At 45.5% G+C, this 13,031-nt stretch overlaps 4 protein-coding genes across 4 annotated transcripts; 3 read left to right on the top strand and 1 right to left on the bottom strand.

Moving 5' to 3' along the window:
• Positions 1-126: 126 nt before the first annotated feature.
• LOC108044182 (26S proteasome non-ATPase regulatory subunit 12) lies at positions 127-2,201 on the top strand. The gene is made up of 4 exons (XM_017123080.2): positions 127-337; positions 396-1,450; positions 1,509-1,665; positions 1,727-2,201. The coding sequence occupies exons 2-4, from the start codon at positions 402-404 to the stop codon at positions 2,027-2,029; spliced, it is 1,509 nt and encodes a 502-aa protein (XP_016978569.1). The 5' UTR covers positions 127-337; positions 396-401; the 3' UTR covers positions 2,030-2,201.
• A 503-nt stretch (positions 2,202-2,704) lies between these two features.
• Positions 2,705-4,229, top strand: LOC108044180 (histone PARylation factor 1-like). Its single transcript, XM_017123078.2, has one exon. The coding sequence runs from the start codon at positions 2,787-2,789 to the stop codon at positions 4,167-4,169; it is 1,383 nt and encodes a 460-aa protein (XP_016978567.1). The 5' UTR covers positions 2,705-2,786; the 3' UTR covers positions 4,170-4,229.
• Positions 4,152-5,153, bottom strand: LOC108044181. Its single transcript, XM_017123079.2, has 3 exons — positions 4,964-5,153; positions 4,487-4,914; positions 4,152-4,421 (listed from the first exon to the last, which is right to left on the bottom strand). Exons 1-3 carry the CDS (start codon positions 5,062-5,064, stop codon positions 4,243-4,245), a joined length of 708 nt encoding a protein of 235 aa, XP_016978568.1. The 5' UTR covers positions 5,065-5,153; the 3' UTR covers positions 4,152-4,242.
• A 425-nt stretch (positions 5,154-5,578) lies between these two features.
• On the top strand, positions 5,579-10,667 carry LOC108044177 (zinc finger protein 800). Its single transcript, XM_017123073.2, has 5 exons — positions 5,579-5,913; positions 6,022-6,168; positions 6,251-6,716; positions 6,787-6,934; positions 7,473-10,667. Exons 1-5 carry the CDS (start codon positions 5,758-5,760, stop codon positions 9,466-9,468), a joined length of 2,913 nt encoding a protein of 970 aa, XP_016978562.2. The 5' UTR covers positions 5,579-5,757; the 3' UTR covers positions 9,469-10,667.
• The last annotated feature ends 2,364 nt before the right edge of the window (positions 10,668-13,031 follow it).

The raw sequence follows: 13,031 nt of genomic DNA, 5'->3' as shown, positions 1-13,031 counted from the left end.
TATTTTTTAATAAAAAGTTCTCCATATTTTTATTTATTATCTACAAATTTGTTTGAATGTGACGTTTCAATTGATATGATGTCCATTTCAAAATCAAAATTCCCTCGTCTGGAAAACAATTTCCAACACTACCAAACTCGCGCAGCCAACTTAACACAGCATTTGTAAGCAGAATTTGTGCAGAGAATTATTATTACAAAAAAGCCGCTTTTGCATCAAACAACATAAGAAAAAACGGCAGGCGAACCATCCAGCTTGTAAACAAGACGGAGTTCAGCATATCCCCAAAATAAAACCAGTGTCATTAGATTCTACGTGAGGACAAAGACGAAGCGATGTAAGTGGGGAAAACTGCTTCGTCATAGCGGTAAAATTACAACTAAACTGAATTTTAGAGCACAATGGACACCTATTTGTTTGATGGGGGCCGCATCACCAAGATGGAGGTGGACTACGAGCCGGCCTGCAACGAAAAAATCCCCCTGGCGAAGGAGCTGGCCAGGAAGAACCCGGATGCCTTTCACGAAGCCATTGAGATGATGCTTCAGCTGGAGAAGCAGACGCGCTTGGGCGCCGACATGGTCTCCTGCTCCCGCGTTTTGGTGGCCATTTGCCAGATTTGCTTCGACGCATCCAACTGGAATGCCCTCAACGAGTATGTGTCGCTGCTGGTGCGCCGGCGCTCACAACTAAAACAGGCCGTGGTCAAGATGATCCAGGAGTGCGTCACGTACGTGGACAAGACACCTGACAAGGAGACCAAGCTGAAATTGATTGACACCCTCCGCTCCGTTACCGAGGGCAAAATCTATGTGGAGATCGAGCGCGCCCGGCTCACCAAGATCCTGGCCGATATCAAGGAGGCAGATGGCGATGTTGCCGCAGCTGCCACAGTCATGGAGGAGCTGCAGGTTGAGACCTACGGCTCGATGGACAAGCGCGAGAAGGTGGAACTCATCCTGGAGCAGATGCGCCTCTGTCTGCTGAAGGAGGACTATGTGTCCACACAGATCATTGCCAAGAAGATTAGCATTAAGTTCTTCGACGATCCGGCGCAGCACGATCTGAAGCTAAAGTTCTACTACCTGATGATTCAGCTTAACAGGGAAACGTCCTTCCTGAAAACTTCACGCCATTACCAGGCCATTGCGGAGCCACCGCGCAAGAAGACTGGGCTCACACCCGAGGACTCCTCTATATCAACGGACGAGCAAAAAAAGAAGGACGAGGACAAGAAGAAGAAGGAGGACGAGGACAAAGATAAGAAGCCAGAAGTCGCCCCAGAGCCCGATGTTGAGGTTGAGCTGACCGAGGAACAGAAGAAGGAGTTGACGGAAAAGCTGGTTTGTGCCGTCCTGTATTGTGTTTTGGCACCCTTTGACAACGAACAAAGCGACATGATGGCCCACCTCTCAAAGAACAAGAAGCTGGAAGAAGTGCAAGCATACAAGTACGAATATCTCGAATCCAACCAAAGGCAGATCTTATCCTTTTATCCTTTTTCACAGAGAAATTCTGCGCTTATTTATGTCCAAGGAGCTGATTAACTTCGACACATTTAATGCAGACTTTGGGCTTGTGCTGGCCGAGAATGATATGTTCAAGGACAGTACAAAGCACGGCAAGAAGTGCATCACAGAGCTCAAGGATCGTCTGATAGAACATGTAAGCATACGGTTGGAGATATTCCTGCCTTTCGATACCTATAAATATTATATACCCACAGAACATTCGCATTATTGCCATGTACTACTCCCGCCTTCATTTGGCACGTATGAGCGAGCTGCTAAACCTGCCTGCAGGCCGCTGCGAGGAGTACCTTTCGAAACTGGCCAACAGCGACACCATCCGCGTGAAGATCGACCGTCCCGCCGGCATTATTTACTTCACCCAGAAAAAGACCGCCTCCGACATCCTGAACAACTGGGCCACCGACGTGAACCAACTGATGTCCCTGGTCAACAAGACCTGTCACCTGATCAACAAGGAGGAGTGCGTCTACTCGGTCATGTGCGCTGTTGAGGATTAGTCCTGTTTCCATATGGCTGCTTAGAATAGTGTTTTTCCTTTGAAACGCCTGCCCATATGCAACTATAACTGTACTAACCACCCAACCATCAACATTTCGATTCTCTTCGCAAAGTTTGTATTCATTGAATGAACTACAATAATTAAAAGAAAACACTAAATATCTATTGCAATTAGGTGCCTTTTTATGCCAGTCACCGGCACTTTCTGACGGCATTTCGCAACACTCAAATGCTTTTTGGGGGCGGCTCGGCATTCTTCTTCTTGAACGGGAATCTTCATGGGCGTAGGGTGGAACAAATTAAGTAAACAGAAATAAGGAAATAGCTTTTATTTTTTAAGCGGTAATAAAAAAAAAGGTCAGAACATAAAGACTGAACATGTTACCCGAAAAACCGGTAGGCACTCCAACTCAAAAAGTCGCAAGCCAATATTGTTAAAAATTGTTTTTATTTAAGAAAGTATTTTGAATTTATTCAAACGAACCTTCTTTTATCTTACCATTAGGACGAGAAGGCTGCTGGTTGGAGAACCCATTTGCTTTTACGAGACGGTAATTTGGTCTTTAATTTTTTTCATCAAAAAGCTATGGACTTTGAGAACTAAGCGATAAACCGGTAAAACCTTTTTTGTCCCGACCTTAGCGCTTCACTCGCACCCCTTACGAACTTTTGACGGCGCCCCTGAGACCGTGTTATTCATGTTAATTGTACCATACCGCACGTATCGCAAAAATTGTTTATATTTTGAAATCGAAAATGCCAAAAGAGGATTGCAAATACTGGGAGAAGTGCTATCAGCGTAATCCTGCCCATTTGTCCAAATATAATCATCCAGAGAAGCCAGACGAGAAAAAAGAACAAGGCGCAGAAGAAAGAAAATTGGCGCCAAAAAGAAGTGCATCCTCCCAGGCGGAGGAAAAGGAGAAGGATAAGCCCACGAAGACGGAGGAAAAAGAGAAGGATAAGCCCGCGCAGTCGGAAGAAAAGGATAAACCCAACACAAGTAACTCTAGTGGTGACATGGAAGACAAAGAGGAGGCCAAGGGAAGCTATGAATCCGAAACAGCGGAGCTTCACAAGGAAGCTATGAACAACATATCAGGGAAGAACTACATGGAGATCCTTGAGAAGCGCATACGACTTTCCGTGCAAAAGGAGTACGACAATCTCTGCGAATCAAACGAGTTCATTAGGCACAAATTCCTTGTCGAAATGCCGCCAGACTTTTATGAATTTTGGAAATTTGTAGAAAGCCTAAAAACCGATTCCTCAAGGCCCAAGGACGCGGGTCTAGTGCACCTGGACAAAGTTTTCCAACTGCAACTGGTGGGTCCCTTTGAGTTCCTGGCCGGCAAATTTCACGGCGCTAAATTAGGCGAACCGGGGGACTACTTGCGCCACTGGCGCTTTTACTACGATCCACCCGAGTTCCAGACGATCTTCGTGCGCCGGGGCACAGGAATTCATTACGGCTATTGGCGCGATGTGCCGCAGGATAAGAAGAATCTCTTAATAGCCCGCACCGACTCGTCCAAGGGCTGCGAGTTTCAGTTTGTGGCTGGAAATGCCTTCGATGCGTTCCTCTACTTCCTGGAGCATGACTTTGTAGCCACTCCCTTCTCAGCCGGCCAGTTAAATGGAACCAAAAAAGCGGTGCCGAAGTACTTAAGCGACAATTCCCTGGAACTGGCACAGCTGGACCGACTGCAGCAGGAGCGCAACAAGCGGGTGGTGGCCAAGACGTTTCACCGTGCAGGTATTGTGGTGCCCTTTGACCGGAAGACGCAACTAGGCTACCGCCCGCTACCAGTCAGTGATGCCGAGCTCAAGAAGATGCTGGCCATGCTGGAGCGCAAGGAAGTCGATAATGGAGCCGCCAAGCAGGCTGTGCTAGAGAAGCTGCAACCGGTGGCCAATGCCGCCAATATAGCCGTGGATGAATCGGATTTTGGCAGCGCCCTAGAACTGGGAATCGACATGTTTAGTAGTGGGCACAAGGAGCTGCACATGCTGACCTCCTCCTTGTTAGTTCCTGCATATTCGATGCTATCCCGACCCCAGTTCATCGCCATTGCTAAAGCGCACATGGAGCAGCGTCGGCGAGAGGTTAACCTCAGCATGTTTGAAGTACTGAAGTAATTCGATTTTTTATTCCGCAACCGCAACATTTTTACAAGCATTAAAACTAGGAAGAACACAGCCGAAAGTAGTTTTACATGTACAAATAGGAGTTCTCCTTGCGGAGTGGGATGTAGCCGGAGCTGCACGACACGCCCAAGCTTTGGAGAAGCTTGATCACTGGCTGGGCCGCCGTAGAGTCCAAGGGCAGCTTGTCGGTGTAGACAACGAAGGAGCTCACTGGCAACTCCTCCTGATCCCTCCAAGTGGCAACTAAAAACGAGTCGGAAAATGGTTATATATGCAAGTAAAATCCTGTTGCGACCAAGACCACTCACCTCCGGCCGCCACTCCGGCTATGAAGTTGGGAGCCTCTAGTTCGGTGACATCCTTCTGGTTCACACCTACGCCACGCACAATGGCAATGTGGTCCCGGTAAAACTGAATATTCTCACTCTTAAACTCGACCTTTGGTTTCAGCGTCAGGGTGATGACTTTCTTGGCCAGCTTGGCGTAGGGCAATAGAAGTTCAGTGATCTCGCCGCTGCTGGTCAGGTCTTCCTCCAAGACGGCAAGCAGCTGTTTGGTCGAAGGACTCCAGTGCAGGGACGAGCTCTTGGCAGGAATACCGCAAACGAGTTTCGAATCTTTTGCCAGCGCAGAGGTGCCGAAATGGGTGACGTGGACGCCCTCAATGACCAATAGGAGATCACTCTCCAAGGGGGCTTCCTCTCCAGACGATTCGCCATCGAATTTGAGCTTCAGCCTGTAAGTCCTATAGATTAACACCAGGTAAACAAGGCAAAATCACGCACTTCTCCACCGGCTTCAGATTCTCAAACTCATCCTCCTCGCAGTCGTCCCAAAAGGCACGTGAGGACGGTATGTTCAGTTCCCCAAATCCTGGACAGCTCATCGTGTTTTTTGTAAGTTAATTTATGGAAGAAACTAATGTGACGAGTTTAATTCCGGCCACTGTTTTTTTATTCAAGTCATCAGTGTGACCATGTGCTGAACGCCAAAATATGTACCTTTCCTCATTTTTTCTGAATATATAGAAAGTTTACCAACTGAAGATATAAAGCTGTAACTAAACTTGTATATAATCAAGAAGTTTACTCAACAAACCAAAATGGGTAACATTTTTTTTTTCATTTTCCAACTTATGGGACCATCATTAAATTTTGGCACAAGCTGTCTCAAATTATTATTATTTACAAAAACATCATGCAGTTGATCAAACAATTTGAGTTTATTTTTTTCCATTTGATTTAAAAAATTAGGGGTTGATAATGATATAACTAATTAATGTATCTTAATAAAGTATACCGCCAATCATTATATTTTATTCGTTCTAAAAATAATACTAACAGCCTTTTACACTTGATAATTTGATAATACTCAACATTTTACCAGCGCACCAGCAACGGGCACACTGAATACAAAAAATGCAAGATGCAGGCCCATATTCGAATTGGAAAACCTCTTTGATCGCGTATTAGAAACTAATTAGAAGCCGCACGTGGCTTAAAAAATCCGAAAGGCAGTGCGCTTGGATTGTACAAGAATTCGGCCAGCAGAAGCAGGCGTAGACGCGTAGACCAGCGCCATGAGGAAGCGCAGCTCGCGCTGCAACTCGGACACTTATAAGGAGGAGCAGATGGACCACAACGGTGACGACATCAGCCTGCTACAGCGCCCACTACGCACCGCCCATACGGGATTCGAGGAGGCGCGCCGGGCTTACGAGGATGGCACCAACGAGGTGAGTCTTTCCCGAGTGGAGTACGTGACTCAGCTTTGGTCTGCAATGGCGGAGGCTCCTTCGACCCAGATTTTTAGAATTCCCCGGATAACCCACTCTTTTCCGCAGGTGCGTCAGCTGCTCAGCCTGGAGTGCAGCCTGATCTACGAGTGCAAGGTGTGCCGCAACATGTTTCGCAGCCTGGCCAATTTCATCAGCCACAAGCGTGTCTTTTGCTGCGTCAGCGCTCGTTCTACCAACGGCAGTGGATACACAGTGAGTGGGCAGTAAAGACAACCCCATGACATGAACTTTAAAACCTAGGAAACTTCATCAATCCGTTTGATTTGCTTTGCAGGATCACAACTCCACGATGATCATTCAGAAAGGTGCCGGTCCGTCGCCGCAGGACATTGAACATATGCTGCGCAGCAGGAGCACCGGCTGCTCGCCAGTTCCCCGCGAAGTGCGTCCTATGCGAGGAGGCGGCGGAATGCGGGACCTGAGTGGGGTCATAGAGCGTCTGCGACGAGAAAAGGCTCCGTCGCAGGCCAGGAGGAGCTCCACCACCGTTCTCCAGCTGGAGTCTGTGCCCACCTCCAATCAGGCCGTCTACCAGACCATCAAGGTGGATCAGGAGGACAGCATAAGGACAGAGCTTGACGAGGTGCACCGCATGCTGAATCCGCCTGAAACCATTGTGGGACCCGACGGCAAAGCCGTCACCACCGTCAAGTTAGAGCGCCACGGAGGCAGCGACTCTGGCGAAACCGGCGAGCAGTCCATCAGCGACGAAACGGATACGATCATCTATTGCAAGCTCTGTAAGGCTACCCATCCGAATAGGCCTTGAAATCAATTAGTGACTGGTTTATTGCCTATTTTCGTTCACAGGCAACCTGACTTTTCAGACGCACAAAACCCTAGAGCTGCACATTCAGAGATATCACTCGTCACGGGCGTTTGTTTTTCAGTGCCCAGCGTGTTCGTTGACCTTTATGCAAGCCGCTGCAGTTATTCGTCATTTGTCCAAGGACCACAAGTATGTAGAATTGGTACAAAATCTAGTCGATTCTTTATCACAAATTTTGTAAAACTAAAATTTCTATATAATCCATAATCGCTTTTTAATACAAACGTGGCGTTATGACTTAAGCTATATATATGCACTCTTTATACCTTAATTTGAATTTTTTTAACTTAATGTAAATTATTTAGAAATTATATTGTTTCAAATGAAACTTCAAAACTTTTCAATTATTAACTCTTTAACATGTCAAACAATCAAATTATACAATTCTTATTATTATAAGAATAATAACTTATAAGAACTCTATAAGAGTTCTATTGCAGGATTATTGCACCTTTAACTCTTACCAGCACAGCACAAATTCACTAAAAAACCAAATATATATTTATGCCCCAATGAGTAAGTTGTCTGATCTCGATAACCTCGAAATTTGGTCAAACTTCCGTTTCTGATAAATAGCGTTTTTCTTGCTTTTATTTCTGTGATTATATTTTCCGAAGCACTATAAACCGAAATTAAATAGTTGTGTTTTTGGAAACATTATTTTCAGGAAACCAACTCGACGCATTCGCATGATGCGGAACTCTATCCTCAAGCGCCGCGTCCAGCAAGGAGATATTCAGCCCAAGGGTCCCTGCCGTGAGCTAAAGCGCCTGCAGCTTTCCGACGACGTGGTGGGCTATGTCCCGGAGCCATTGGATGCCAGCGGTGAGCAACGTAAGATCATGTCTTTGTGTATCTACTGCGAAAAGTCCTTTGAGCGTCGCGCTGCTCTATCAACACACCTGCTCAATTGTCGAGCAAAACAAGAGGCGTTGGCCAAGCCGGCTCCTTCCGTCAAAAAACTTAAGGTTAAGAGCAATGATTTCAGTCTTGATGCGGCTGATGAGGACCCAAACGCCTCCATAGATCTGCCGAAAAATGAACCGATTAAAAAAGAGGAGATTACTCTTAACGAGATGTTTGCCGATCTACAGGAGCCAAGCGATTCATTTGCCCCTGGCCTGCATACAGTGTCGTTGGACCAGCTTAATCTAGGCCATGAAAGTGACTCTGCTAGCGATGAGGCCTCTAACACCGACGAAGAGCACGAGCTTGGACTTGGGGTTGGTCCTGAATCCACTGCAGATCCGGAAGATGCCAAGGGCAAGGCCAAGAAGAAGCGTAATGTCCCAGCGGAGAAGCAGCTTCGTTGCCGCTGCAAGATCTGCCACAAGCAGTTCAATGCCCTCGGAAACCTGCGTCGTCACATATCCATGTTCCACTACCGCGCACGCCGTTTCGGCTGCAATTTGTGCGAATATCGCGCCTTTAGGCGCTACGATATTGTTAATCACTTGGGTTTTACCCACAAGATAGAAGGAGACCGAGACAAGCTGACGGAGCAGTATGTGTCCACCCACGAGTGCGAATACTCCCGCGACGATGTAGACGGGGATATAATTTTGCTGGATAAGGAGGAGGAGGTGGCAGCGACAGAGAAGGAGTCTAGGCCTCCCATTAAAACGTACGAAAGGCGCTTGAAGCGTATCAAAACCATAACAGAATCTGCGGGAGAAGTTAAAACCAAATCACCAACAGCCATTATAAAGGAGGAACCCGGCCAGGAGCCGCTGGAAGCCACTCCCACTCCAAGCAAAAAGCGTCGGAAGTCTCGCACTCAAATCTCACCCGAATCTGGCGAGTATTCTCAAGAGAAGCGTCCCATCCGCAAACGGGTTAAGGCGGTCAACAAAGACTTTGTCTACGATATGGTCAGTTTTAAGCCAGATGGATCGGGACAGCAAACACCAGCCGCGCTGGCCGTGGAGTCCATGCGGGCCAAGCTGCGTCGCCAGCCGACGGGAAGCAATGATGAAACCAAACCGAAACAGTGGGAGGCCTACATAACCGAGGCCAAGAAGCCTCTGATTTTGGGTATCACTCAACGCATCATGTTGGAACTGGTGAGTCAGGGTCTGGCGGTGTCAGCTACTTTGCCGGAATTGCCCTCAGAGCGACCGCAGATTCGACCGCGCCTTACTTCGCACACACGCAGCGAGGGCGGTCAGCAGCAACAGAATGTGGTGGAGACCTCTTTGAATCCTGCTCCGGAAACCGAAAGTTTCATCGAAAAGATTGCGAAGCGTACGGCAGCGGCCGGCAAGGACGCCGCTGTTATCAGCAACCTGTTGAACAAGGTCAACACTGCGATTGCCCAGCAGCAGCAGCTGAAGCAGGAACAGGACCAGGACCAGGACCAGGACAAGGACCAGGACCAGGACCATGAGCAAGAAAGCCAGCCAGAGGAAAAAGCGAAATCCGAAATGGAAAAAACATCAAGCCCCCTGCCCACGCCACCTTCGCCGCCCAGCAAATGCCACGCCTCCGTGCCCGAAACGGTGGCAACCACTGGTATGGAATGCCTGGGCGGCAAGAGCAGTCAAGCGGGAGCACCGACAATGTTTCCGGCCCTGCCCAAGCCGCCATCCGTTCTGCAGGCAGCTGCCAATGGGACCATCCAGCTCACCCTGGACAGTCTCCTCCGAGCAGCGCTGCAGAACTAAACGGAACCGGAAATGGAAGCCACCACCACCACGACCATCGTCGCTACTTTTACAACGTTTGTTGATTTTCCTTAAAGTTTCGACTGGTCGCGTTTCCATCACCCCTTTTGAATGTAATTCACTAGTGTCCTTATTGTAAAACCAACTAAATAAGAAACCAAGAAGAATCAAACCAAGAATCCCTAGATGATAAATACGCTTTGAGTATTACGCGGTAAAAACAACCAAAACGAATTGAAAATCGTAGCATAATTTTCGGCTATTAGCAAATGTTTGTTGTTTGTGTGAAATGAAAAAGTACAGATTTTTTAAAATGTTATAGTTAATACTGTATATGTACCTAATTTTATAGCCCCACATAAAGTAAGTCACGCAAGTGTATACGGTTGATGTACATACAAATGTGCAGCAGACTTCCTTGTCTGGACTTAAATCATATTTTATATTTTTTTCGAATCGGGCCAATCTTCTTTGTGTACTTTTTCAAATAAGTATTGGGGTGGACCGATTTAAACATATTATAAAATGTTTCAAAACAATAATTTGTATAACTTTAAGATGTAGGCCTACAATTATTTTTATTAAACTCACACTTATTCAAATATTTCAGTTTGATCAATTTTTTTAAGTTTTCGTTTCCGTTTGCATTTTCAAAATACCGAAAGGCGCCTCTTACGCATACCAAATATTTAATCTTTGTCGAGCGAATCGGGACACCCTAATAAATATTAAGGAGATGAGGAGGGTTTTGGATATTAAGTTTGTTGACGCTTCATCTTGCCATCTATCATACAAATCCATCGCCCCACCAGCCACCTAATTAGCATTATTATATTCAGGAACATCACAGCTGAGGAACCGAGAACACGACGACTTCTGCATGATGCTGCATAAATTTGTTACTCAAAATGTTAATTGCAAACTAAGCGAAAGTCAGGCGAAAGTTGTACAAGGCAGTCTGTTGTACATACACAACCCAGATACATGTTTATATATATTTTATACATACGCAACGTTGACTCGGCAAGTATTTTGCCAAACGCAACAGACACAAGAAAGATAGAATCACTCGCGTACATTCAAAGAAGTCCTGATCTAAGCGAGTAATTCAATGTATTTATATGTATATCATTGTAATGTACAAGGTAGAGCCTTAAATCAAATCACCAAATGATAATAAATCCTACGATAATCACCAACATGTGAATTGATACCAGCAAGGCCAACAAGTGTCCGATTTCCGATGCCGAGCACCTGTTTGCCCTGTTTTTAGGCCAAGTCAAGAAGTGTTTTTGGCCCCAGCTGGACGGAGTATCCGTGAACTAGAGCAGGTCACCAGCTAGCCAGCTATGTACCCCTGGATGCTGTTGCTCTTGCTGCCATTACTGCGGATGCCCGACAGTGGAAATTGTGTCACGGTCAGGAGTATGGGCGTGGACACGGGGATTTGGGCTAGGACTAGGGATGGGTTGGGCTAGGACTTTGGCTTTGGCCTGGGCTTGGAGTGGTGGAAATCCGAAACCGGGCCACACATTAAAGCTAAGCGTGTGCGTATCTGTGTCCGTGTCGGAAAATAGAGAGAGACAAGGAGCGTGAGAGAGCGAGCTGGCGAAGCGCGAGACTGTGTGTAATTGGAAACCGAAAGTGAAAACGCCCAGGCCTTGAAATCCTCGACAGGGGGTGCATGGATATGAAATCGAAATTTATTTACAGTCCCCAGGCCACACAAATTCAATGGTTTTTAATTTTGACATATATAATATTTTTACAAAGTTATACAGCAAACACTTTTGTTAAATTTATAAAATTGAGTCCAAGAGGTCATTTAAACCAGAAAAAAAAATTTTAATAGATTTATTTATGCAGACTATATAGATCTTTGGAGTTCAGACAGTACCCCTCAGTTTGTAGAGAAAAAAAAATATGTCATTGACAGTTGAGTTAACATAGCCATTTGTTATTTTGGTTAATTTTTTTGTTATTAAAATAAAACGTTTAAGTTCCTAAAACAAAATAGGGAATTAAATCCTATTTATGGATCTTCTAAAAACTCCCTGTGCCTTGTAATTTTTTTTTCCATCAGAATCCACACAAAATTTAAAAACATTTTAAGAAATTAGATATCACAAAATTAAATCGTTTTTCTTTAATTCCATTAATGCAGCTGGTAAGAGCAAAGTAGACATGAAGCAGCATCAAATTAATGCCACTTACAAAGGCATCACGTTCGAACAGAACTGCGAGCGCCGGAGCAAAAGCAAAAGCAATGCAAAACACCAATACCAAACCAAGCCCACTTCGCCTGGGCAAATTTGCGCTGCATAAACTGATTAAGTGATTTCAGGTTCAGGTGCAGGTGCAGGTGGTGGTTCAGGAGGAGGTTGAGTTGGGGAATGGGTCTCCAGCAGGCGGCACATGTAAAGCATCCACACAGAGCACAACAAAGCTGGTATTGAAGGGGGACACAGCCATTCTCGTATACCATATCGTATATACACTGTGCGTACAGAGCAAGTGCTGGCAGGTGTAATGAGATCCCTTTTCCACGGATGGGAGTGCTGGGACATAAAGCCACCATCCAACACACGGCCTGAGCCACTGCAGTTGCAAAGGGAAACCAGGACAGCAGAGTACCAGAAATGAAGGCGCTGAGATTGCTTTTAAGGAGCTTATGGCTTATGGTCAATAAATGCGGGTAACTTGCTGGCGAACAACAGTTGCCGTTTATTGCGCAGCGGAGAATGATGTTTGAGGGAGCGACTCGCAGCTGATGGGACTGCTGCTCGACAAACACATAAGTAGTGTTATTGACAATTTAATTAAAAAATTAATTGACAATTCTGGGATAGCCTTGGGACCATAGAAGATTGCTGAACAGCCATAGCTTGCAGTGGCTTCCCATTAATGAAACTTTGGTCGCGATATGGTTTTGATGGGATAATTATACACATTTATTCATCCCTGCCATTTTGAATGATTTTTGATAAGTTTAATTTACAAAACCGAACACATTACATAGTTAAAATAATAAAAATCACAAATTTATTTAAAGGTAATGACTAGCTGTTAAACAATTTTAGGTAATTTGTTTTTAGCAAAATATGGTTGCTTTTAGCATTGAAAACCTTAAATATGACCCTTGCTAGAATATGTTGAAAATATGACCTAAGTGTTTGGCAATATTGACTAAAAGCCACTTTGTATGACAGTACATATAATTCCCTACAGAACAACAAATATTACATATAGCCCCCGTCATTTCATTTTGACTTACAAACAACTGGATTATCTTCTTATCTAGCTTGAATGATAAAAACATGTGTAATATGTTTTGCATTACTGCACTATCACACACATTACCCATACGCCATGTGGTACGAGTCACTTTGGTTCTCCGTTGGGCGCAACTTAAAATCAAATTAAGATAATTAAATCGCCGTCGTGCAGCCTGAATAGATTTCAATTTGGGTCACCCAGTAACCGTTCGCAGCTTCCCCTCCCCCGGCACCGCATTCACCCAAGGGATTGGGTGGAGACCGTCCCAACTCGATTCCCGCCACAAT

Source organism: Drosophila rhopaloa, unplaced genomic scaffold, assembly GCF_018152115.1.
Source record: "Drosophila rhopaloa isolate 14029-0021.01 unplaced genomic scaffold, ASM1815211v1 contig_155, whole genome shotgun sequence".
Classification (NCBI taxonomy): domain Eukaryota; kingdom Metazoa; phylum Arthropoda; class Insecta; order Diptera; family Drosophilidae; genus Drosophila; species Drosophila rhopaloa.
The sequence above is the reverse complement of the archived record's forward strand: the minus strand, read 5'-3'. Positions and strand labels throughout refer to the sequence as shown.

Bases quoted from the DNA above. Each gene is read 5' to 3' on its own strand.
- LOC108044182 (XM_017123080.2), top strand. From the start codon at position 402: ATGGACACCTATTTGTTTGATGGGGGCCGCATCACCAAGATGGAGGTG. The intron at 1,451-1,508 runs GTACGAATATCT...CCTTTTTCACAG, and splicing joins GAAGAAGTGCAAGCATACAA to AGAAATTCTGCGCTTATTTA. The intron at 1,666-1,726 runs GTAAGCATACGG...ATATACCCACAG, and splicing joins AGGATCGTCTGATAGAACAT to AACATTCGCATTATTGCCAT.
- LOC108044180 (XM_017123078.2), top strand. From the start codon at position 2,787: ATGCCAAAAGAGGATTGCAAATACTGGGAGAAGTGCTATCAGCGTAAT.
- LOC108044181 (XM_017123079.2), bottom strand. From the start codon at position 5,064: ATGAGCTGTCCAGGATTTGGGGAACTGAACATACCGTCCTCACGTGCC. The intron at 4,915-4,963 runs GTGCGTGATTTT...TAGGACTTACAG, and splicing joins AATCTGAAGCCGGTGGAGAA to GCTGAAGCTCAAATTCGATG. The intron at 4,422-4,486 runs GTGAGTGGTCTT...ACTCGTTTTTAG, and splicing joins AGCCGGAGTGGCGGCCGGAG to TTGCCACTTGGAGGGATCAG.
- LOC108044177 (XM_017123073.2), top strand. From the start codon at position 5,758: ATGAGGAAGCGCAGCTCGCGCTGCAACTCGGACACTTATAAGGAGGAG. The intron at 6,717-6,786 runs GTAAGGCTACCC...TTTCGTTCACAG, and splicing joins GATCATCTATTGCAAGCTCT to GCAACCTGACTTTTCAGACG. The intron at 6,935-7,472 runs GTATGTAGAATT...CATTATTTTCAG, and splicing joins CATTTGTCCAAGGACCACAA to GAAACCAACTCGACGCATTC.